The sequence below is a fragment of the Cetorhinus maximus genome, chromosome 9, assembly GCF_964194155.1.
Source record: "Cetorhinus maximus chromosome 9, sCetMax3.hap1.1, whole genome shotgun sequence".
Lineage (NCBI taxonomy): Eukaryota > Metazoa > Chordata > Chondrichthyes > Lamniformes > Cetorhinidae > Cetorhinus > Cetorhinus maximus.
Window position 1 is genome coordinate 89,814,275 of NC_135887.1, and position 25,302 is coordinate 89,839,576.

The 25,302-nt window shown below is 42.2% G+C and overlaps 1 protein-coding gene across 3 annotated transcripts in view; it reads right to left on the reverse strand.

Annotated features, from left to right (window-relative positions):
• LOC144684818 (synaptotagmin-7-like) overlaps positions 1-25,302 on the reverse strand; it is a 703,889-nt gene that overhangs the window by 189,095 nt on the left and 489,492 nt on the right. For 2 of the 3 annotated variants that reach the window (XM_078549086.1, XM_078549088.1), the window contains exons 4-5: positions 11,072-11,203; positions 10,364-10,567 (exon numbers count right to left, since the gene is read on the reverse strand). The exons of the other annotated variant lie outside the window; for it this stretch is intronic. In XM_078549086.1, the coding sequence (XP_078405212.1) occupies positions 10,364-10,567; positions 11,072-11,203 (336 nt within the window). The remainder of the gene's footprint in view (positions 1-10,363; positions 10,568-11,071; positions 11,204-25,302) is intronic. 3 annotated transcript variants of the gene reach the window in all.

Here is a 25,302-nt window from a genome sequence, read left to right on the forward strand (position 1 = left end):
GAATAAACATGGCACGAATTGGCAATTATGCACTTAGGTTTGCTGGCGCATGGCACATTTATATCAAACAGAGAACACACATATGCAGTATTTCAGAGCTTTTGTATAGGGACAGCAATAAATGTCTGAAATGGGAAACACAGGAATAGGAGAGTTTACAATGTTAAGGCTCTTTTTCAGGATCACAAACTCACACACAATCATTCGCTCATTAGAGATCTACTTCTGGAGTGAATTACTGCCATAATTCATAACGCTGTAGTGTTGTTCATCATAGTTCAGTGCTAATTGCAATGGTACGTCCAGATATACGAAGACAGTCAATGAGTTCCTAATACAGCCAGAGATTGCTTTTCTCGATAATGTAAATACTTTGAAAAGAATAAAAAGAGTCTAAGGGGACATTGTCAAGTTTGAGCCCATGAATTCGCAGATTTGCCTTTGTCCAGAAATTAACATTCTAACTTGGCCATAAGTCCCAGTACAGTATAAATCAGAAACAAATGGTCTAACAAGGCCAAGGGTTTCCTCCGATGCACACTCTTACGCAATTGCTTATGTTCCTAAGGCACTCATTATGTAAAGAAAGGCATCTCAAAGTGATAATGGCTTTCAGCGCATACGCTTTGAGAACACGTCATTGTGAACTTTATTCAACAATCATTCTCACATCCCAGTTCAGTCAGAGATCGTGCTTTTGTTTAAAAAAAAACAACCATAATGTAATCCCACCCATGCATAAACACATCACAATTCACCTGCATAATCACGTTTCACTGTAATACACAACTTTAATTCACACAGCGCCATTAATGTATTGAATATCACAAGGAACTATACAGAAGAGAAACAAATGATGAGCAGCAAAAGGCGAATTGGGAGAAATGATTGAATGCACAATTGAAGAGATAGGTTTTCAAAGGAGGGAAGAGAAATACCAAGACTGAGGCTTTTGGAGGAACTTCCTGAGATTAGGGTCAAGATGGTTATAGACTGTGGCACCACAATACACAGAATGCCATAGGATGTATAGTAAACAAGAGTTGGAGGCCTGATTAACACAGGCTGGAGAAGATTGAAGAGATTGTGTTATGTTGTGCAGCAATTTGTAAATAAGGGTAAGGTTTTTAAAGTCAATGGATTGTGAGATGGGAAGTGAATTGGGCTTATGAAGACAAGGACAATGGATGAAGAGCACTTTAGAGTACAGAATGGAGGCCTAGGAGTTGGACAGAGATCTTAGAGGGTTTATGCAGGGCAGAACATGAGAGGCTGGTAAGGGATGTGTCAGAGAAGTTAAGATGACAAAGGTAACAAATATCATTGGCAGTAAGGTTGGGTGAAGGATGGAGGTGAACCAACTTTTGGAATTGGAAGCAAGCTATGAGGACAGATAGGGTGTTGACTTTAAGCTCAGCTCATAGACAAACAGGACACTTGATCTCAGCCTGAGCATGCAGACACCAGAGGTTAATGAATTTGGAGGCAGTGTTTTTGATAGTGTTTTTGGTAGGAGCCAAAAAGAGTGATTTAATTCCTGCCAATATTTGGTGGAATATCATTGAACTTTCTCCATGGGTTACTTGAATTCAGACAAGCAATCTGACAGTAAAATGTTGGCCATGGAGAAGCTATAGCTGTCTATCTTGTTGAAGCACATTCGGGAAATGAGGATATAGGAACGAGAATACAATTTTGGGATATCTGAGAGAGAGAGAGAGAGAGGAAGTGAGAGAAAGTGAGAGAGAAAGTGTGGACTGGATTACTGTGTCCCAAAACAGTCAGGATCGGCAAAGCCTAGGCAGCAGGACCTGCATTTTGAATTTCCCCTCAAAAAGAGCCCCATGCAAATTTCCCAGTCTGAAGAGTTTCAGCCTAGCATTTGGGTTGTGAGCCCGCTCGCACAGCCTGTGACATTAGGAATGCCATTGTCAGACCAGAAGAAATTTGTATTTCATGTCTGACAGTATGTTCGTTGAGTTGGGTGGGTTATGGAATTGTTTGACAATCGACCAGGTAAAAGTGCATGGGAACCTTGGGGGAAGCCTGCTGAGGAGTCAGTAGCATTCTGACAGGTAAATAACTTCTAATGTCATTATTATATGCTGTCTTGTAAGTTAGAAGTGTTTTTATTGCAGTGTTTGATCATGGGGCTCTGTTTTAGGAAGGTACGTTGACCATTACATTGACCAGCATTGCATACTGAGACACATTAGAGTACTTCTCCCATGTGCTATTATGCAGTCAAAGCTGTAGGAAAAAGTGCAAACTCTCCTGTCATGATCTGAAGTGATTTAAATGTTCACAGTGCTTTAACTTAGAAGAAAAGTTGCCTGCTGTTTAAACTTAGAAGAAAAACTAGCCCTCTACTCCTGGACTGCTTTGAATGAGAGGCCATCTGGTGTAGCTTTGAAAAAACCGAGCCATCTGTTGATTCAGTTCAAAAGTCTCCATTGTCTGAGCTCTAATTCTTCGTTTTGGCGGCTGAGCCCATTATGATTGCTTGGCTGAGTTTCAAAATCAGATGAAGCACTTAGTTCAGTAGTTGGCCGTTTACACAATTGTTCAGGGGACTGGTAGCACGGTTTGACTGACAGTTTTAAGAGATTATAATCTGCCTTTGATGTGGTTTCTAAATAGATGTTTGCTTGCTTTCAATGGCCATCTCCAACAAGAAAGAATCTAACCATTTCCCCTTGACATTCAGTGGTACTACCATCGCTGAATCCTCCACTATCAAAATCCTGGGTTTACCATTGACCAGAAACTGAACTGGACCAGCCATATAAATATTATGGCTATGAGAGGTCAGAATCTGGGAAATCTGAGATTCCCTAAAGCTAGTCCACAAGGTACAGTCAGTAGGGTGATGGAATACTCTCCACTTGCCTGATGAGTGCATCTCCAACAACAATCAAGAAGCTTAACACAATCCAAGACAAAGCAGTCCACTTGATTGACATCCCATCCACCAACTTAAACATTCACTCCCTTGACCACCTAGAAGGACAACGGCAGCAGATACTTGGGAACATCACCACCTGCAAGTTCCCCTTCAAGCCATACACCATCCTGACTTGGATCTATTGCCGTTCCTTCACTGTTGCTGGGCTAAAATCCTGGAACTTCCTTCCTAACAGCAATGTGGGTGTACCTACACCAGAAGGACTGCAGCGGTTAAAGGTGGCAGCTCACTGCCACTTTCTCAAAGGCAATTAGGGATGGGCAACAAATGCCCATCTAGACAGTGACACCCACATCCCATGAATGAAAAAAATCAACCTAATGACCACTTAAGGGGGATTTAACTTTTTCAATGGGACTGGGGTTTTTTTTCTGTGAAGTAGAATGGTGCTGTGTTTGATTGATAATTCTATTAGATGGTTAGGTATTTTTTCAGGCCCATTTCAAACATTGAAATTATGTTTCTTCTGAGGTCTGTCCATAGTGGGTACAGGATGGGTGTCAATGGACGATACATGGGAGCGGCTTGGAGGAGGCATGGGGGATATGAGGGGGGTATGGGGGTGGGTGGGGAGGTGAGGGTAATGGGGTATAAGAATGATGTGGGGAGTTGGGCCGATGACCCCGAGAACCGAGGTGGGCTTTTTAATCAGCCTGCCTTTGCACCCGCATGTCTCGGGTCAGCCGAGGGAGGCGGCGTCAGACCCAAACTTTGGACCCATGTCTCTAGAAGATGAAAATATGGAGGGTCTAGAGAAGGTGACTGGTTTGGGTTGGTGAAGTTGTGAACTGTGCTCACTCACATTTCCCAAACCTGGGATGAAAATCCAGCCCTGTGATGTGTGACAAGTGTGTGTATGTGCGAATGCGTGTCTTTGTGTGTGCGCGCATGTGCGTGAATGCATGTGTATGCGAATGCGTGTGCGTGCGAATGCGTGTGTGTGCGAATGCATGTGTGTGTGTGAGAATGCATGTGTATGTGTGAGAATGCGTGTGTACGTGTGAGAATGCGTGTGTGTGTGTGAGAGAATGAGTGTGTGTATGTGAGAGAATGAGTGTGTGTATGTGTGTGCGCGCGCGCGCGCAGTGCTTGCATGCCAGAGTGAGTAAGGAACACAGAGCATGGAATCTAGTAAAGCTCCCGGGAGTGAGAAACAAAGCGAGGGGAGTAGGGAGGGCAGGGGGGCAGGGGTTCCTAATTGTGTGGGAGGCAAAATGTCAGCTTCCCAATGAAAGTTGCCGTGGATTAAAGGAGGATCGTTGGTCCCACCAGCATTAGCATGTGATACCAGCTCGTTAAAATAAATGGTTGCTAGATTAGATGTCACCTCTGCAAATAATTTGGCAGAAAACCAGATAATTTTTCTGCTGGATTTGGAATGAATAGGAGATGTTTTTCTTTTATGGGGAACTTTGTTGGGCCAGGGGAGAAGAAGCTGAGCTGTTGCACTGAGCTCGGGTGGTGACTGTCCAGGGAGGTCAGGGCATGGCTTTCTGAGAGAGGGAGGGCAGTGGCTATTCAGGGAGATTGGGCCGTCGTGCCCGAGGGAGGGACGTCAGGTCGTGGAGGCCCTAAGAAAGGTCATGGGGGACAGAGGGAGGCAGCTGGGCAACGGACAAAGGTCAATCTCTGCCAAAGGCAGCCCAAGCATGATAAAGGGGAGATCAATGGTGTTTGAAGGCAGGTCAATGGTGAGGCCAGGAGCGTCAAGGATAACTAAGGGCTGGTCAAGGATGATGACTGGCAGATCCAGGGTGATGGGAGGCAACTTGATGATGATCAAGGCAGCTTTTAAGTTGACAGACTGTTGATCAATGGTGATGATGGGTGGTTCGAGGGACATAGGCGGCCAGACTAGGGTGATGCAGGGAAGGTCACAGGTAAAGGAGGAAGTGTGCTATGTGATGGCTTGCAGGTCCAGTGATCCAAGTGTGCCAGAGAGTGGGTGGCAGCATTTCAAGTTCAAAATCCACCTCTCAGACAGGCAGAATGATGCTGCTGTCTTGCAGGGTGTGTATGGCTGTTCAGGTGCCATTTAAATATGGCAACTGGACATTCGATCACTGTGAGGTAATGGTAGGGTCAGTGACTTCCCACCTGCACTTCACCCCGCCCAATGCACAATTGGCAATATCCCTCGATTGTGCATAGCTAGTCACCATGTGATTGTGTGGCTGTTCATGCCCCCACCCCCACCGGGCAGAAGCCTCATTCACCTCCAGTCCTACCATCAGGACACCTGCCACTGCTACAAGGTGTGCATGCGTATGTGCAAGAGAGACACTTGCCTTCCACAAATATTACAAGAGAAAACATTATGGCAAATGTCAAATATAGACAACTGATGAATTCACAAAGGGAAAGGGTGTTAGGGGGGGTGTGGGTGTGTCTCACATTAGCACAAGCAACACAGTGAGTTCTCATAGATAAGCAAGTTATTTGGAGAAAAGACAAAACCAAATGAGTAACTAGCTGAGCAAATAAAATCATGACACTAAATTAAATGGCCATTAGAGCCACTGACTGGTTTACATGACAGATGTTTCTGGAAAATTAGTATTTTCACATGTTACTTCTGAGGAATTCATATTTTCAAACAGGCTTTTTTTGTCTTTACATTTTTTATAGTTGATTATATCATTTGTTTACTCCTATCTTTTAATTCTTCTGTGCTCCCAGAACTTGTTAGAGGGCTGCCTTCCCATGCCATGTTTGCACCCTTTCTATGCTATGTACAAGGTCTGCTCCCAGGCATCTGCCCAAAATGCTTTTTAATCACCCGTTGGCAAGTGGCCATGAGCTGTTTCAAGGGGCTGGCCTTCCTATTTTCTTTCTATTTATCCCTGGGAGGCTCCTTGATGTTCTAATCAGGATCAGGAATTTGACATACTGGGATTCATAATTGTAAAATCAATTACAACTCTGTGATATTGTAAATGCAAATCAGCTAAGTATCTATACAGCATCACATGCACCGGGGTTTGTTGCTACAGATTTAAAAATATGTTAATTTGGCTGTGCAGCAATGCAAACAAAACATGCTCGAGTTAACATTATTTCTAGCAAACAAAGTTATCATCCCTCATCACTTTCCATGCCACTGACTTCTGGGAATTCGTCTCTTTACTGCTTTATTGGCCTGTATTTAAACTTGAAGCCTACTCCGACAAAATATTTTTGCCATTTTCCAGGCATACATAATCTTACACTCCTTTAAAATGTACATAGTCAGGCTATGGTTGTCATTGGAATCACAGTATCTACTTTAGACTCTGAAATAAAACTCAATGAGTCTGGATTTCAATGAAAATGAAAGTGTGGACTGTTAAACAGGTACAATGTTGCATAATAAAAGGCAATGTTTGGATCATGGCATGAGATACAAATTTAGTTAAAAGGAACACAACTCAAACAGCACAAAAGCAAAACAATGTTGCAGGCATCTGCGAATGGCACTCACTACAGAACTAAAAAAAGGCAATTTAAAAGCACTCACAAGCTTTGAGTTATCCCGTGATGATAAATACACCCAGGAAGTTGATATTTCAATCCAGTTGTGTTTGCCTTAAAAAGTCGCAATAGGACTTCAGGTGCTCAATACCAGTATTTATTATATTTAAAAAGTAAATTTCAATATAATGAATACATACAAATGTAATCTTTTGAATTAAAAGCAGTATTTGCCTTAAAGTATCAGTAATACAGTTTTGTATCCTCTTGCTGGATTGTGATTTGTTCATCAGCAACAAAATTGATAATTTGAGCCAAAGCCCAATGGTTCCTTTAAATATGCCCTCACTCATCTAACTGCCTGTAGCAAAGTTAAGCTGCGCAAAATTCTCCTTGATAACTTCCTACTCAAAAAAATTAATCAATCAAAAATCCAACATCAGTATTTAATGACACTGATTTGATAAAAAGAGTCACATTAACTTCCCAATTTGATTGTAAGAGGTGAAAAACAACTGCTCATTGTGTAAAACTACCTCTAGCACCTATGTCACATGGCTGCATAATTTGGAAATTGCTGCATACTCTTCCCAGCCCTGGTATGTTTCTCCAAGAACATAAGAAAACATAGCACCAGGAGAGATCATTTGACTTCATCAAGCCCACTTTTTACCAAGATCATGTAAAATCTAATCTGTCATGGACTCGACATCACTCATTCAATCTTCTTTGAAACAGTCTATATAATTATTCCCTCATCTGCAAAGTTCAGACTCACTCCAGGCCGGGTGGGGGAAGGGGAGACTCGCTCCAGGCCAGGCCGGGCGGGGGAAGGGGAGACTCGCTCCAGGCCGGGCTGGGTTGGGGAAGGGGAGACTCGCTCCAGGCCGGGCCAGGTGGGGGAAGGAGAGACTCGCTCCTGGCTGGATGGGATGGTGCGAGCTTGGCGTACATGGTTAGGATGAAAAGACTCGCTGCCAGGGATGTAGGAGTGAAATTTGGACTGGGTGAGTATCTGTGGGAGCGTGGGGGAGAGTGAGTGAGTGGGTGTGGGGGAGAGTGAGTGAGTGGGTGTGGGGGAGAGTGAGTGAGTGGGTGCGGGGGAGAGTGAGTGAGTGGGTGCGGGGGAGAGTGAGTGAGTGGGTGTGGGGGAGAGTGAGTGAGTGGGTGTGGGGGAGAGTGAGTGAGTGGGTGCGGGGGAGAGTGAGTGAGTGGGTGCGGGGGAGAGTGAGTGAGTGGGTGTGGGGGAGAGTGCGTGAGTGGGTGTGGGGGAGAGTGCGTGAGTGGGTGTAGGGGAGAGTGAGTGAGTGGGTGTGGGGGAGAGTGAGTGAGTGGATGTGGGGGAGAGTGAGTGAGTGGGTGTGGGGGAGAGAGTATAAGTTTGGGGAGGGAATATGGGAGTGTGGGGAAGAGAGTGGGTGAGTGTGGGAAGTGTGTGTGTGTTTGTCTGGCTCACTCACAGTCTCAGGATTCCCACTCACCCTCACACATCAACACACACCCACTCGGAGGATGGGTGAGGGTGAGTGAGAATCAAGAGATTGGGAGCGAGCCAGACAGACTGTGTCCCTCCACACTCTAATGGTGATCTTCATTAATTACTCTTTAATGATCTATTTATTACTTTGACATTGCTTTGTTTTTGCTCAAAGTGCTTCTTTTCAACATAACTCAACATTATTCTGAAATTGATGTTTAATGTTGTGCCAAACCTTACCTTTCAGAAATTTGTTCATTGGCCCCTGGAGTGAGATGAAAATGGAAATGTGGTCCCCCAGTGAAAAGATTGGACAAGCCTGATTTAGGCTAAAGTCTAACACCAATGATAAAATTTACGTACATATAAATAAGTGAAATATGAGTGAGGGAAATGTTAAAATTGGGAAGCAGAATACAAAGTGGCTGGACATTAATCCTTACCTGATTACATATTCCTGTTTACTATGTGATCGAGAAGCAATTGGCAATAAAGTTAAAAAGTTACCTTCGTTTAACGTGTGAAAAAAGTAAATGCAGCTAATTAATGATGTCAGGAGGAATTGATTGTTTTCTATAAAGTAATTATTAGACAAGTGTAGGGAATCCAGGTGCAGTATGATGTATTTCTGGGGTTAATCCTCTGGAGTGCAGCAAAATAGGCTGGTGTATCACCTGAGACTTGGATACATTAGGTCCTTGGCTTGGTTGCTGTTCTGTGCAGGGAAAAAGTTTTCCAACTCTGGCTGATCTTATTCGGCAACGTTTCGCTACATGTCCTAATGATATTGCAGAACTTGTTCCAGCCAATTCACACAGCGGGAGTGCTGCAGATTCAGTTTGCGTGTTGTTAATTCATGCAGAGCGGTGTGTCTTGGACTTTTCTAATGTGGTGTGGGGGTAGATTTTCAGTTTCCCACTGGGCAGAAACGAGGTGCGCCGAAAATAGCAGGCTATGACTTCCCAATGCCTACTGATGGGTGGGTGGAGCTTACACTGGTTCAGGCAGTAGGCCCTTCTAATATGTAAACTAAGGTTCTATGTCTTATATACAATCTGCATTTTAGGAAGAGGCTTTTCCAAGTCTTTGCTCTCATACGTGGAGCAGCTAACAAAGAAAAATCAATGTTAGGATTTTAAAAATGAATAACTTAACAGGCAGAGATTATTGCCTTCTTAGTAGGAAGCTAGTATTTGAGGGGTTTCATTGGTACCAAGATTCAGATATGTTCAAAGATGAAAGTCGTCCCATAAACCCAGGCTTCAACACAATTCTTCCATAGAGGACCAGGAAAAATGGACACCACTGAATTGTCAGGGAAGCCTGACATATGCGGACAGGACACCACAAGCAAATATGGTCAAATATCCACCCCTTTTAAAAAAAAAATTCTTTAAAAACCACAAATACTATTAGCCTCTACTGTAGTAGCCATCATTGAAGAGTAACATGTAGCAAGTTGTTGAGGATGTGATGTCTCACTTAAATTCTGTGGCAATCACAAGGACCTGGTCTGTGCACAAAAGGTTGTAATTCCCTCTAAATGCGTAATCTACTTTTAATTTAACAGAGAAAAGCATCTGAACCCACAACTACCGAAATTGGTTCATGTCACAATTTCCACTTTGGTTCTGCACTTCTTTCTGGTTTAAGACTTGCTGCAAATTAAAGATACAAATAGCATTTAATTTTAATTTATCTCTAAGTGTTAGCTATGAGTGACTGAAAATGGACCTTGCTGCTTCAAGACTTTCCATGACATAGCTTGGTTTGGCTGAGTTCTCTATTGCATTTCTTACAATGTACAAAACGAAAGACATCATTTGAATGAGTCTAAATAAAAGCGGGAATAGACTTTCTAGTTTAAAATAAATCAGGAGACCTGTATAAAGCCATTGTTTCACTGATTATAATGAGCCAGTGCTTTTATGTAGAGTATAGCCAATGAAAGCATACCAGGAACAAGAACAATGCCAAGTTCCACCAGCTAAATGTTAGACTTCATGCCCATCAACTTATTACAATCTAGTCAGAGGTCTGGACAAACCTTTCAGTTTGCCAATTTACAGCATATCACTTTGGGCAAGAGCATTTGTCTCCCACGCAGCTACTCCAGTTAGTCACAGGGAGAGAGCAGACCCTGAAATCTGCCATCAACACCCTGCATTTATTACTCCCATGGCAAGCTAAATAAAATGTTCGTGAGACATTTCAGTGGTGTTGTGTGAATGATATGGCAAATTAATTGTGATGGTGAGTCAATGCATAAATCGTACTTTATGAAATATAAACGTTCTTAAAATCCATACACGTAAAAATGTGATGGTGAAATGATGTGATCCAGAGCTGCAGAGGAGCCATGAAGTGAAGACATGTTATAAATTGCCTGCAAAAATCATTTTAAAATCAAAAGATTGGTTTCTCCAGCCAGCACAGTCTCAGTAAGTATGTAACTACCCATTTAAACTCACTTAGCTTGGTTGAGCTTGCCCGATGCTAGGAGAGTCTGGACTGTGTGCCAGCGCCCACCTTTCCCAACCTTGCCATTGGCAGCTTCACCCCGATTACTGTTGGAAGATCCGCTGCTCTTCATGCTGTTGCTGCGGGTTTGCTTCTCGGCCGTGCGTGTTTCTTTCTCAGCTACTGAAGCTTTGTTACCGGACATGAGAGAGCCACTAATACGGACAGGAAGCAGAGTGGACAGAGAATGAGTCAGCCCTAATTGAAGATTGGAGTAAAGTAGTTATGCTGCTAAAGCGCGACAGTGCACACCTAAAGAGCCCTTTCTTCCAAAGCTCAAAAAAAGAAACAGCAAAAGGAGATTAAGCAGTCAGAAAAATTCTGTCATCACCTATATTACAGATCAGACAACCGTTTTCATATGCAGCTTTTTGGTAAAGTTAATTCAACTACACAGTGTTGCAGAGGGAATGTTTGTACAGGCCTCAACGAGCAACTCTCTGCTATTCCACACATGAGGATCAAATGAGGAAGGATTTTCAGTTGTGAACATCAAGCAAGGTATAGAAGGGTTGTTCATCTCCAAGGGGTCAAGCTGTTCATGGGGTTGCAGAGGGATTGGGAGTGGGTGTGAGTGCATGATTGGTTGGATGGGTGGGAAACAGAGGGGGCAAGCATTGTACATATTATAGACAACCAAATCATCGAAAGAAACTCACTTGAGTGAAAGTCGTGGGTCACCATAAGGTGCATAAGGCGAAATGTTTAGAATGAACTCCTTTGGAGGGTAGGAACTCCATTTCTTTTGTACTGTGCTGTCATTGTTATTCCAAAAGTCTTTGTCAAGATCACTAGAGCAGCAGAGAGAGAAGAAAAGAGGGAAAACACAACAGAAGCTGAAATATGAAAAAATGACTGTTAAATTTTGGAGTTTGATTTTCTTATCACTGTAGCAGGTCAGGTGGTGATAAAATTCACTTTCAGATGAAGCATCATTAAACAACTGACTTCAATGGGGATCAACAGTCTAACAGTGTTAATGTCCAAATCTTTGGGAAACATAAAAGCATAATTTTTCTCTAAAAATTATGGCTTAAATATAAAAAAAACGAGTGCATTAGTCAAAGGACTTAAGGGCATTGACATTCTGCTAAGTGAGAGACATACTGCAGGGAGGAAAAAAAGCTAGAATATGTTAGTTAGGAGCAAGTCAAGTTAGGTTCAATAAAAATGGCTTCCTTTGATGATTCTTTTGCAAAGCTCACAGTAATTGGACTAAAATTAATACTGATTGAAGACATGATGGATTTGAAGTATTTTGAATATATTATGTACGCATACCCCTAAATCCCCACTGAATGCTGGGGTTCTGCTTTCTTAAAACATGGCTAAAGTATGGAGAAAGCCCTAATGCATGATGACACTCAGCTGGTTTAGCAGATTCTGAGACCCTTCTGCAACTGTGCTTATAAACACCACTTCTGCTGATCTTTCTTTCACAGAACCTGATTTATATTTTAAATACAGCATTTGATTGATAAGTCAAGTAGTGATACACAACTTACAGCAAACCTCAGATCTCACTGACCATCTATATACCTTGAACCGTTTAATTAATTACAACCTATTATCACACATGATATAAGGTGAGTAGATTTTAAAAAGTAATACATGTACTTGAATAAGAAAGAGAGGGAAGAGAGGTCATCACAGAAGTGTAGGTAGAGAGCAGTGTGCTTTGCCAAATCCCTAAAAAGCGCAGTGAGCTGTAACAAATATTATTGTAAGTCAGGTAAAGCTAGTCACAGGACTCATGCCGTTCTGAGAAATGCTGTTTAAATTTATTTATCTAAGGTCATAATATTCTAAATAAATCATTCCAAGATACTATATTGATTTACATCTTGCAACAAAACAAATGTGTTTCTGAAACGTACCAACTAATCTTAACCCTTCTCAGCACTACAGAAGCATTTACTTATGGTGTTTTGAAAATATCTAGAATTTGTTTCTCCAAAACATTTGTGTCATTAAACTGTCCTCCCATTTTGATCTCTGGTAAGTTTAAGAACATTGAAGCTCAGGTAACCATTGGACTCCAAGACTGGTTGGGTAAAGAGGGATCTTTTTCTAGAAAATAATTTTCAGTGTAGTTTACTGAGACCAGCTAACAATAACAGAATATGAAGACTATGGGTTGGATGTTCTGTTTAGGGTTGAGATCCTGACGTTGTATTCTAGTCACCTGACAATATATTTGTAGGATTGGTCAATTAACGGCCAGAGTAGGACATTTGTGATCCAGTTAAGCATAAGAAGGCTCCCATCACTGGTGGGCTAATAAGAAGCCCTCCAGCACTTAGAGAGATGCAGCCTGCCAACGTAGGTAAGGGAGAAAGAGTGAGCCTTGAGATAGCACAATTATAATAGAAAATGGCCCAGCTGCCAGACTGCTGTTGTGGAGGGGGTAATTAATTCTCCAAAGGGTAGGTTGTGGCCATTTGAAAGTTTGTTGCAGGGGCAGGTAGGATGTTTTTAAAAATGGTTTGGAACACTGGCCCAGCATCGGCCACTAGAGGCCATATCCTTTCACTGGCTGTGTTTCAGCCACCGTTTGGGGAGGGGGGGGGGGGCTGTGGGGGGGGGGGGGGGGGTAGTGGGTTCTGACTACCAATGGAAAATTCCAGTCGGCGAGGGAGAGGGGTCTTCATAAGCCCTTTAGTTGCGATAATTTGTGACCCACCACTTGCAGAAGGTAGTCGTTGCACCTCTGATGCGGTCACTTTGAAAATGGCCTGGAGGCAAGATGATGTGGCAAATCGTAGTGCTGCTTTCCCAGGGCGACTTTTCTGCCAGCTCACCTCTCGTCCCACCCCCATTGGGCTCCAACAATCTAGCCCTTTGGCTCACTGACACCAGAAATACAGCAACATCCTACCAGATTGAATGAAAGGATTTAACTTTCTGCAGTGAAATTTTGTGTTTACTATAGTGAGGGATGTTAGTGCCAGAATGTAATGGAATTTGCCACTTTTAACATTAAGTATTACAAAATCATCTATACTATCTCATGGAGCACTTCCAGATCAAGAATGAAACATGTTAGAAGCAGCATATTGCATCCATGACACTGCCTATAGAGTGCACCAAGTTAAGGTACAGCAGAGTAAATCTCCCTCTACAGTGTGTCATCAAGCACTATAATTGCAAGCAAGTATAATATACACACAGAGTAAAGATCCACTGGTCCTGTCCCATGAAACAATCCCAGGTCAGGCATAACATTGGATTAAAAGCAGTGTAAACATCAATGCGTGACTTGATATGGCGTAGAAGGGTTTTGAATTCCCGGGTATTAGGAGGATTTCTACAGATGGGATGGTTTTAGCGAAACCAAACCAGTATCTGTATCCTTGCATCAAGAGTGAATAGAGCAAGAAAAATTTAAACTACTATGGCAGGCGGAGGAACAATTCTTAAATATACTGAGTAATAAGCTCAAAGGATGAAACTGAGATGTACGTCAGAGCAGACAGGAGAGAGGTTAAGGAGAAGAACAATGAGGTAGAAAGATAAAAGAACATAACAACAGCAATAGGCCATTTAGCCTCTTGAGCCTAAACCACCATTTAATGAAATCATGGCTGACCTGTGAGCTAACTCCATATACCTTTGCCCCATATCCCTTAATAGCTTTGGATAACAAAAATCTATCAATCTTAGATTTGAAGTTGCTACTTGTGGAAGAGAGTTCCAAACTTTTACTGCCCTTTGCATGTAGAAGTGTTTCCTAATTTTGCTCCTGAAAGGTCTGGCTCTAATCTGTGCCTTCTAGTATTTAAGTCCCCAAGCAGGGAAAATAATTTCTCTCCATCTATCCTGTCTGTTCTCCTCAGTATCTTCAAAACTCTGATCAAAACACTGCTAAATCTTCTAAACTCCAAGGAATACAACCCCGCTTTGTGTAATCTCCCCTCATAATTCAACCCTTGGAGCCCATATATCATTCCGGTAAGTCTATTTTGCACTTTCTCCAAGGCCAAGTTCTGTGGTGTCTAGAATTGCTCACCATACTCCAGGCTGGTTTAACCTAGGTTTTCTAAATGGTGACTTTGATTCTTTTGCATTCTAGTTCTCTAAGTATAAAGGCCAGCATTCCACTAAATGTTTTGGCAATGCTCTGTACCTGTTCATGACATTTTAATGATCTGTGTAGCTGGATCCTCAAGTTTCTTTGGACTTTCATTGGTTCTATCTTTACACTGTTTAGGAATTACCAAGTTCTATTCTTTTGAGATCCAAAGTGGATGACCTCACATTTGCCTAAATTAAATTTGTTTGCTCATTCACTTAATCTATCATTATTCCTGTAATTTATGCTTCGGGTGCTATTTTCAGTCATCAGCAAATTTGGATATGTGGCTTTCTATCTTATCATCTAAGTCATTAACAAATTCAATGAATAGTTGAGGGCCTAACATAGATCCTTGCAGAATACCACTACTACAATACTACCCATTGTCCCGACTCTGACTTGCACTGTTCAGCCAATTTCCTATTCAAATCAATAATGCGCCTTCAATTCCATGGGCTTCAACTTCAGCCAACAGTTTCTTATGAGAGATTTTATTTAATCTCTTCTGGAAGTCCATATATATAACATTCATAGACATCCTCTGCCCACCAGTTCAGTCCACTTTTCAAAACTCAATCAGTGTTGTCAGGCATGACCTGCACTTTACAAGTCTATGCTGGCCCACTTTGATCAGCTGAAAATTTTCAAGGTGTTTCAGTCACCCCATCTTTAATTATAGACTGTAGCAATTTCCTGACAATAGGTTTTAGTCTAATTGGTCTATAATTCCCTGGTTTCCCTCTGTCACCTTTCTTAAGTAGTGGAATAACATGTGCAATTTTCCAATCTAAAAGGAAGTGTTCCTTAATCAGGAGAACCTTGGAAAATGATAGTTAGGACACATCTGCAATGTTCTGATCTATATCCTTTGAAACCCTGGAATGGAAACCATCTGTTCCTGGGAATTTGTCACTCTTTAGTGCTATTATTTTCTTCATTTCAGTTCTTTTTGTTTACATTAATTTTGGTGTGTCCTTCTTCCTAATTCAATATTAGTTTCCTTGGAATATCTGGCATGCTGACCCTCTTTCTCAATGATTAATTCTGAAACAAACAATTATTCAGCAAGTCCCCCATTTCCTTATCCACTGTTATCAGTTTTCAAGGGGCCCACATTGCTCCTGACCAGGCTCTTTTCCTTCATATAATTGTAAAATTTTATGTTGATTTAATGGCCCTTGCAAGTTTCCTTTTACCGCTTTTACTATCTGTTTTGTCACCCTTTCCTGTTCATTCCATTGACAGCTATATTTAGTTTTTTTTAAAAAAAAGTGACATTGGGGGTGTGAAAGAGAGGAACCTAGTTCTTTGACTTTAGTAAATTGATGTAACCTTGCTGCAAAAAACATTCCACCCGCTCTTCTTCAAAACTGCCTTCCCCACCTGCTCAGAATCCCAGAATTTTACTGCACACAAGGTGGTGATATGACCTGTTTGTGTCTGCACCAGCTCCGCATAAACTAACAGCTTAGTCCCATGCCCCATAAGTTCAACATTTTTCATTTATCTACTCTTTTTAAAAAAAATTGCATTTATCAATATTTCTAATGTCATTCTATGTCTGAACAATTGCCTACATTCTCCAAACCTCTGATTTATCGTTTGATGATCATAAATTTACTGACTTGCATCCAGGAACAATTGTTCCTAATTTATCTGATCAAAAGCCCTGGTAAGTTTGAAACAGATATGTTAATAGGATGGATAGCCAGAACAATCTAATATTAAAGAAGCACCATAATGTTCTTGTGCAAGAAACTGGTTAGGCCCCAAACAGAATACTTTATGGAATTCTGGTCCACTCATGTGGTGGAAGTCTAAACCTGTGGCTCCTCTTGACTGATCAGGATTAATATTGCAACAATACATCATCAGTAGAGTGAAAATGAACCTGCCTCATGAATGTCGAAGCCCATCACACACTCCATATTAACCGGTGAAGAATCTCAATGCTTGGTGAACTTTGCTTCATGATGATAGGCAGAGAGGATATTGAAGGATCACAAAGTGACAATTGTGTTGGTTTGTAAGATGAAAAACTGATACCCACATATGCACATTGGACTATAGGGGTCTTCCATCTATAAAGCCCATTGGCCTGGAAAAGGTTCAGAGGAGGATCTCTGCATTAATACCTAGTTTAGAATAATTCAGCTGTAATGATAAACTCAGAGAGCTGGGTCTTTTTACCCTCGGTTGAGGTATTTAAAATGAAGTAGGGACAGTACATATCCATTTGGACAGGCTTATTTAGGTTAGTTAAGACGGACAATATAGGAACATGCTAAGTAATTACGTAAATGAAGAAGGAGGTTAAAAATCAGGAGGTTTCTCTTTCCTTTTAGGATCATTGCGAATTCATTCACAATATTTGAACAAAATTAGGATTACTTTCCCAAGCACCCCCATTTCAGATAGGGAAGTAGAAAAAATAGTTAAGTCTGGATCATTTTATAGCTTTGAAGAGGGGCTGAAATATTGATAGGCCTATTTGGCTCACACGGGGGCTAGACATAGGGAACAGAGAACTTGGGTAGGGATGAGACATAATCCATTATCGAGAGAGTTATTCTGGCAGGTCAACTGATCTGCTCGCATTTAATCTATTATGATTTGAGAAAAAAATCTTAATCTAGTTCCCCTTCTATCTTAGACCATAGTATGTCAGTATTAATTTTGCCTCAAAAATTTTGGTAAGCAATTTACTTATGTACAGCCATATCTTTGAAGACTACCTATATGATATTTAAAAAACAGTATAATGCTATTTCTAAAGTAGATCCAACTTTGTAGTGATACCTATAGATAGAGATTATGACAATTCCATGTTCTTAATGTATTGCGAGTTCAATTAGATATTACACAGCTAATTATCAAAGTGGCTTCCCTTCATCTAGCTATGTATCAGTCCATTATTAGTTAACCATACCATGCTTGATGCTGGACCTTTTGACATCATTTATCTTCAAGCTTGGTGTTGTATTATTATTTGTACTGCCCTCAAAATTTTGGAAACATTGGAACAGGCGTAGGCAATTCTCCAGTTCTCTGGCATCACTTTCTAATTGAAGCAGGATTGAAAGATTATGGGCAGTAACTCTGAAATTTCCACCCTTACTTCCCTCAGCATCATTTGTTGGATCCCATCTGGTCCATATAACCTTATAATACCTTCTTTTTCAAACTTTAGCCCATCCAGTATCTCAACTATTTTCTGTTTCAATATGACTTTGGCAGAATCTCTTTCCTTGAAAAAGACAGTTGCAAAGTAGTCATGTAGTGCTTCATGTAGCATGTCCTCTGCCTCCCTGAGAACCGTGGAACACCGATTTAAGGCAACTAGCAAAAGAACCACGATAACATGAGGAAAAACTTTTTGATGCAGTAAGTGGTTAGAATCTGGAATGCAGTGCCTGAGAGTGGATGACACTTGGTCCACCTCATTCCCCAGAATCAGATCCAGAAATACCTCCTTCCTCACTGGACCAGGAACATAATGATCAAGAAAATTCTCCTGGACACGCTTGAGAAACTCTTCCCCCACTCTGGCCTTGACACTATCACTATCCCAGTCTGTATTAAAAACAATAATCCAGAACTAAATCCAGGATGAGGAGCAATCTAAAGTAAAATAACATATTAATTGGAGGAAGACCAGTTTAAGTGGGGTAAGAAAAAATCTGTCCAAGGTAAATGGAATGGAAGATTGGATGCAGATACAATCATAGCTCTCAAAAGGGAATTGGATAAGCACCCAAGAGAAAAATATTTGCAGGGCTACAGGGATGAGATGGTGGAGTGCGACTAGCAGAGAGTCAGTGAATACACAATGGGTTCAATGGCAAAATGCTGTAGCCATGATTCTGGGCCATTTAGCACCTCGAGCCTGTTTGGACATTCAATGAGATCATGGCTGATCTGTGACTTAACTCCCTCTACCTATCTTTGCCTCAAATCCCTCAATATCTTTGGATAACAAAAATCTATCAATCTCAGATACAAAATTTACAATTGAACAGGCATCAATTGCTGTTATGGAAATAAGTTCCAAACTTGGCACCCTTTGCATGTGGAAGTGTTTCCTAATTTCACTCCTGAGAGATGCGATTCTAATTTTTATACTATGCCTCCAGTCCTTGACTCCCCAAGAAATATTTTCTCTCCATTTAGCCTATCTGTCCTCTTAATATCTTGAAAGCTTCAATCAAAGTCACCCCTTAACCTTCTAAGTTCCAGGGAATACAACCCTAGTTTGTGCAATCTCTCCTCATAATTTAACTCTTGGAGTCTAGATATTTTTCTGGTAAATATACTTTGCACTCCCTTTAAGGCCAATATATCCTTCCTAAGGCATGGTAGCTGGAACTACTCACAGTATTCCAGGTGTGGCCTAAACAGGGCTCTGTATAGCCGAAGCATGACTTCTACCGCCTTGAATTCTGGTCCTTCTAAATATAAAGACTAGGGTTCCATTAGCTTTTGCAATTATCTTCTGTACCTGTTCATTTTAATACTCTATGTACCTGGACCCCCAAGACTCTTTGGACTTCCACCATTTCTTTTCACTATTTACAAAGTAGACTGTTCGATCTATTTTGGATCCAAAGTGGGTGACCTCACATTTTTTACATTGAAATTCATTTGCCACAGCTTTACCAATTCACTTAATCTATCAATATCCCTTTGTAATTTTTTGCTTCCATAATCTTTGAGTTATCAGAAAACTTTAATATGTGACTTTCTATTCCATCAACTAAATGATTAATAAATATGGTGAATAGTTGAGGCCCCAACACAGATCCTTGTGGACACCACCAGGCCGATCATGCCAATTAGAATACCTGCCATTTTTCCACGCTCTCAACCTCCTGCTGCTCGGCCACTTTCCTAAAAGGGTCACTAATTTCCTTTCAATTTCATAAACTTCAACATTAGTTAACAATATCTTATGAGTGATTTCATCAAATGTCTTCTGGAAGTGCAAATAATTAACATCTTTGGACGTTCCATTGTCCACTACTTCAACCACCTCTTCAAACATTCAAACAGATTTGTTTGGCATGACCCATCCTTTACAAATCCAGGTTGATTCACTCTGATTAGCTAAAAATTTTCAAGTATTCAGTCATCCTATACTAAATTTTAGATTCTATTAATTTTTTGACAACAGATGTTCGACTAAATGGTGTATAATTTCCTGGTTTTCCTCTGTCACCTTTCTTAAGTAATGCAATAACATACAATTTTTCAATCTAAAGAAAGCATTACTAAAGCAAGAGAACTTTAGAAGGTTATAGTTAGGGCTTTTGCAATGTTCTCACCTATTTCCTTTTAAGTCCTTGGGATGGAAACCATCTGATCCTGAGGATTTGGCACTTTTTAGTGCCATTATTTTCTTAATTACGGTTATTTTGTTTACATTAATTTTGGGAGTTTCTGTTCCTGTTAATTGTATTATGGTTAACTGTGGTTTTATGGTTAATATTCCTCCTTCCACCCCCTTGATGTTTTTCAGCCCTAATGGTTGAACTTGGAAAGCTCTGTAGGTTTTGGTTGTTTTGAAGCTGATAGCTGAATTTTAGAAAATCCATATTTTGTATCTGTGTGCTTTTACAATAATTTTTCTCTGCTGAAATAGCTCTATTGCACCTTATAAAAAGGGAGAACGTATTACATAACCCAGGAACATGTTAATTTCTGTGCTTTTAGCATGTAATAAACACGTATCAATTAGGGATGGGCATAAATGCTTGTCTTGCCCACATCCCAAAAATCAGCATATATATTAAAAACATACCAGCCCTCACCCTCAAATGGGCAAACATATCATCAGATACCCCACATGGTATCTCCCGGGATCAGGAAAGACAGGAAGCAAGAATGTTGGGATTTGTGCAAATCTCAGGCACAGGGTGGCAATGACTGCACTCACTTGGCGCTTAGATCTCCATGGCAACAAGCAGTCAACTACGTCAACTACAGAAACACATCCTGCAGGTCTGCGCATGATTCCCAGGGAGCATCCACAATCCTACATTCTTAGCAGGTTTCAGATCCCTGACATCTTCCAGAGTCCAGAGAGGCTGCTGGGTTGGCTCCTCGGGGACAAGGGTTACCCACAGAGGACGTGGCTGAGGACGTCTGTGTGGTGGCCTCAGACTGCAGCAGAGTGACGGGACAACGAAGCTCATGCCGTGACCCGGACTTTGGTGGAACAAACCACAGGCATTTCTAAAATGGGGTTTCATTGATTCGACATTCGGTGGAGCACTGCAATATAGTCCCTAGAGGGTGTCGCACATCATCATCGCTTGCTGCACACTCCACAACTCGGCACTGTAACAGGGGGAGGACCTGGCTGAGGAAGAGATGCAGGAGCTACATGTCTCCTCCGATGAGGACAATGTCGAAGGGGATGATGGTGATGAGGTCCTTGAAGGCAAGGATGCCAGTGATGAGGCCATCGCACTGGCCAGATGAAGCAGGCGTGCTCGGGAGTCCCTCATAGCTGCAAGATTCGTGAAGGATGATGATGAGATGCAGTGAGGACAGTCCTGACATCCTCACATTTCGTCTGTGGATGTTTGACTCCTGTGTGGCTGATGGCACATACCCTCAATGCTCAGGCTCATGTCATGGAGACGCAGTGGAGGCCCTCATAGTCACTAGATTCCAGGAGGATGATGACAACATGCAGTGAGGACACTCCATAGATCTTCACATTTCCTCTGTGAATGTTTGACTCCTGTCTGGCTGAGGGCAGCTCACCTGCGCTCTATGATCAGGGTCATATCATGGAGACTCAGCTGTGAAACTTTAAATGCATTCGATCCGTTGTCAGCCTTCAGCACCTCACCCCTTCAGGAGCACAGCATCACCGGACACAGATGCTGAAGAGATGAGGGCCAGGCCCAACTCAAAAGGTGCTGAGAGCACACAGAGAGAATGACAGAGCTCTGTGGCACTTACCCATAACATTTTGGCAGCAATGACCAGCACCATCGAGGTGCAGGCATCACTAATGTGTCCAGTGAGTGTTAAGCCTGACCATCACTTTGGTCTGAAGGTTACACACTGCACAGGGAAGAGGCCCTGGACTGAGATGTCTGCCGTTATCTTGTGCAGAAACCAAGGTTTCACATCCGAATGACACAAACACTGCTCATCAAAACAAAGGATCATAGGCAAGGAAATATTTTTGGGAGTTTATTTACAATAGTGAACATTATGCACAAGTGATTAACATCCATGCCCAGGTTGTGTAGCTATATCTTCGTAACCTTCCTGTCCCTATCGCTACGTCTTGGTGCTCCCCCGAACATCCACAGTGGAGATGGAGGCAGTCTGTGACTGCTACGCCTTGTCTGTCCCCTGAAGGGCCGAGACCTCAAGGGCCCAAGCCTGCTTCCATCTCCTGCTGTGTGGCAGTGGCACCCTCCTTGACCTGTGAAGCTGGAGCTGCTAGGCTTACAGGAAGAGGGGATTTGGATGGGCTGGGCACTCCCGAAGTCACGTGGGTGGATGGCTCTGGGGTGTGCACCTGCTGATCCTCCTCACTATGGGTGCCCGAGGGTCCCTGGCTCACTCCTTGAGGAGAAGGGGTAGCTGGAGTGGGATCGAGCTGCCCAGCACCCACTCGCGTTGACACTGTTGGAGGCCAATGGAGCTCAGTCTGCGCAGCAGTGCAGGACTGTTGATATGGATCAAGGTCTCCATAGCGGCCACCATCCTACCAGTGTTGACCTCGATGCATTGGCATGCCCGGTGCTATCATCTCAGCCTGAAAGCAGATGGACTACTCCATCGTGCCTTGCAATCTGAGGAGCACAGTGGACACCCCTTCCTGATGTTCCTGAGCTTGTCTTTGCAGCTCCAGATTCTTCTTCAGAGGTGTCTTCAGGGCTTGAGTCGAGGACCTGGGTCATGGACCTCCTCGCTGATTCCCAGATATGCCTGCAAAAACAAGGAGAGATAATTAGTGCAAGGCAGGGGACTGTGGAGCAGGGGAACTGACTCACAGCATGGTTGTCTGTTGGGTGTTGCACTGCTGGATCCTCACTTGGTTGAGCACCGCTGACCTCACCATCAGCACAGGAACAGTTCAGATCCTCACTGGCCAGCTGGGTGCCTGTATTTTCAAACTCTGTGGGGACCCTGATGTCAGGCATTCCTTCACCTGTCTGTGACCTCTCCCTTTTGTTGTCTGCCAGCTTCTCCTGCATGAATAGGGATGGTGAGCGTGTAAGCAGGGTGCCTGCCAGGCCAGATGAAAAGGATACCTGGCCTGTGTGGTTGGTGAATGGTCCCATGGACAGGATGAGGACACGATTGCAGGGCAGATGAAGGTGTGTGTGAGAGAGTGAATGGTGATGTCCCTTGAACTGGCAGTGAGTGAGAGCCCTGTGGATGTGTGATGTGTTTGTGAGTGTGTGAGTTGAGAGTGATGAGAACAGTGTCTTACCCTGGCGGAACGGAGGAGATTAATATTTATCCTCTTTTGACACTGGGTGGCTGTCCTCTTCTGCAGGGCGTTGGCGCTGACCACCACTGCCACTGTGATCTTTGTGTTTAATGTTTATGCTTTTTTGTAAAAGGACATTTAGATAAAAAGAAGTGCTATATAAAAGACCTGCCAGTATGGTGTGCTAAGTCCTGGATGTATTGCCCTCTGGTGTAGAAAAATAATAAAGGAACCTTCCGGTTTTAAACAGAAAGCTGGGGTACAGAAGCAGACAGGTGTGTGTGTGCTTGTTTTCTAAACTGTTAAGAAGTGACAAATCACTTCAGCAACCATCTCCCATGCTGGGTTGGTGACATTGCTTGCTGATCTTCACAGAGCAAGGAGGGATGAGGCTTTCACAGCGGGCCTGCACAACATCCAGTAGGCACCCAAGGGAGGCATCACTAAATTTGGGGACAGCATGCTTCCTCCCTTTGGCAGCCACGACTTTGCAGCAGCTTCCGATTCCTTAGAAAGTGCTAGCTCTGTGCAGGGGTGCCCTTTAAATATGGTGCCCGGATTACTGAAGGCCTGAGGTGACGGCAGGGTGGGCAAATCAGAGGCCACCCCGCCAGCGATCCGGCGTATTTCCCGGGAATGCATTATTCATGAGGCAGGATGCACTGGGGGAATGGGACAAATCTAGGCTGATTCCGCCTGTGTCCATGAAAGTATAGCATGTAGGTCTTTAATGTGTTTCAGCATATTAAATAACAGAATGATTTCACTTACATAAAAAATTGGCCCCAAATTTATTCAGGTCATTCCACCAAACTTCCACTGTAATGATGGCAGAATGGCTGGAACTTATCCCCAGTTCTGATGTTATGAAGGAGTTTTAAGTAACTTCTTTTGGGAGGCATAATTCTGGCATCCCAAACAAAACAACTGACATAGAGCAGGCAGGACACTGCAACATTGTCGGATTTTCACATACATATGCAGGCTGGTACACCAAGTGGCATCCAGAAGAGTGCAAGTGGGGTAAGGTGGGGAGAGGAGAATGATCCATGGGCGTGGACACTTGAAGTTAGCTGGATTTAAAAAAAAACTTTTTGAATTGGTCTTTGATATTTAGCAATAGCATTTTTAGCATCTTTGAAAGGAGGCACTGCAGACATGTCCCCATACTGCCCAAAAACCACTCCAGTCTTTGATGGATGTTGGTGCAGTCAGCAACATATAGTGGATGACATTTATGGGACCATAATCCAAATCCTTAAGATACAACATAATGATTTACCCTGCCATCATGTCCGTCCTGTGCATGATTAAAATGAAGCTGATGACAATGTATAAAGGCTACTTTGAAGAAGAAGCTTTAACCTGCATTTAACCTAACTGATTCCACTTGGGAGTGATTGATGGGAGAGTGCACAAGGATCTTTACTCTGCATTTAAACCATACTGACAACCTTACCTTTATATAACCTTTATTGTAATGGTCCTGTGAGGGCTCATTATTGTCACTGGATGCAAAATATCATATTTTCCATTCTCTGGCACTGACATCCATCTTTGTTTTAAATATTTATGACAGGTTTCATGAAATACTAAATAAACAATTCACAAAAAGCCACTGGCAATCAGTAAAGGAGAGCTCCTTGGAATTCAGTTTAATTCAAAATATAATTCTACTTTTGAGACCTCCTGAAATAAGTCTGCCAAGCTTATAATTTAAAAATTTACATTTTAGGAGCCTACATGTTTGATTAGCAGTAAGGAACTGCCTTTAACACCATTGTTTTGTGCAAGAGGTGAATTATAAAATGTATTCTTACTTAAATTTTGAAATCCAAAATTGTTAATAAAAAATAAAATATTTGCCAACCAATCATTTCTATGGTAAAATATTTTTTAAAAGCACAGTAGATTGAAACTGCTTTTGCCTATAGTTTCAGTAGGAGAGCATTGACGACCTCCTGCCATTGATCTGACTTCAAACAGAAGAAAGCATCAGTGCCCGACCAAGTTAAAACAGATGGAGAATTTCATCAAAGTACAGAATGTCTCTTTGGTATTGTGATCTTTTGTTAATTAACAATTAACTAACAAGTATTCCTGCAATCTTCAAAGATCTACTCCACATCTACTCCAAAAAATGACCTCGAGTCGCTGCTGCAGTTGGTGCATAAATTATTGGCATTATAGTCTTTAAGTGCTTTTGGCATGAGTATGTCAACCGCAATGCAATTTCCTAATGGCCATGAACCCACAACACAGGACTGCTCCTAATTGGCACAAATTGACCATCTGTGTGAGGCCACAGGATACTGTGTGTGAGACATGGGAATGTCACTATATTCAAAACCGGG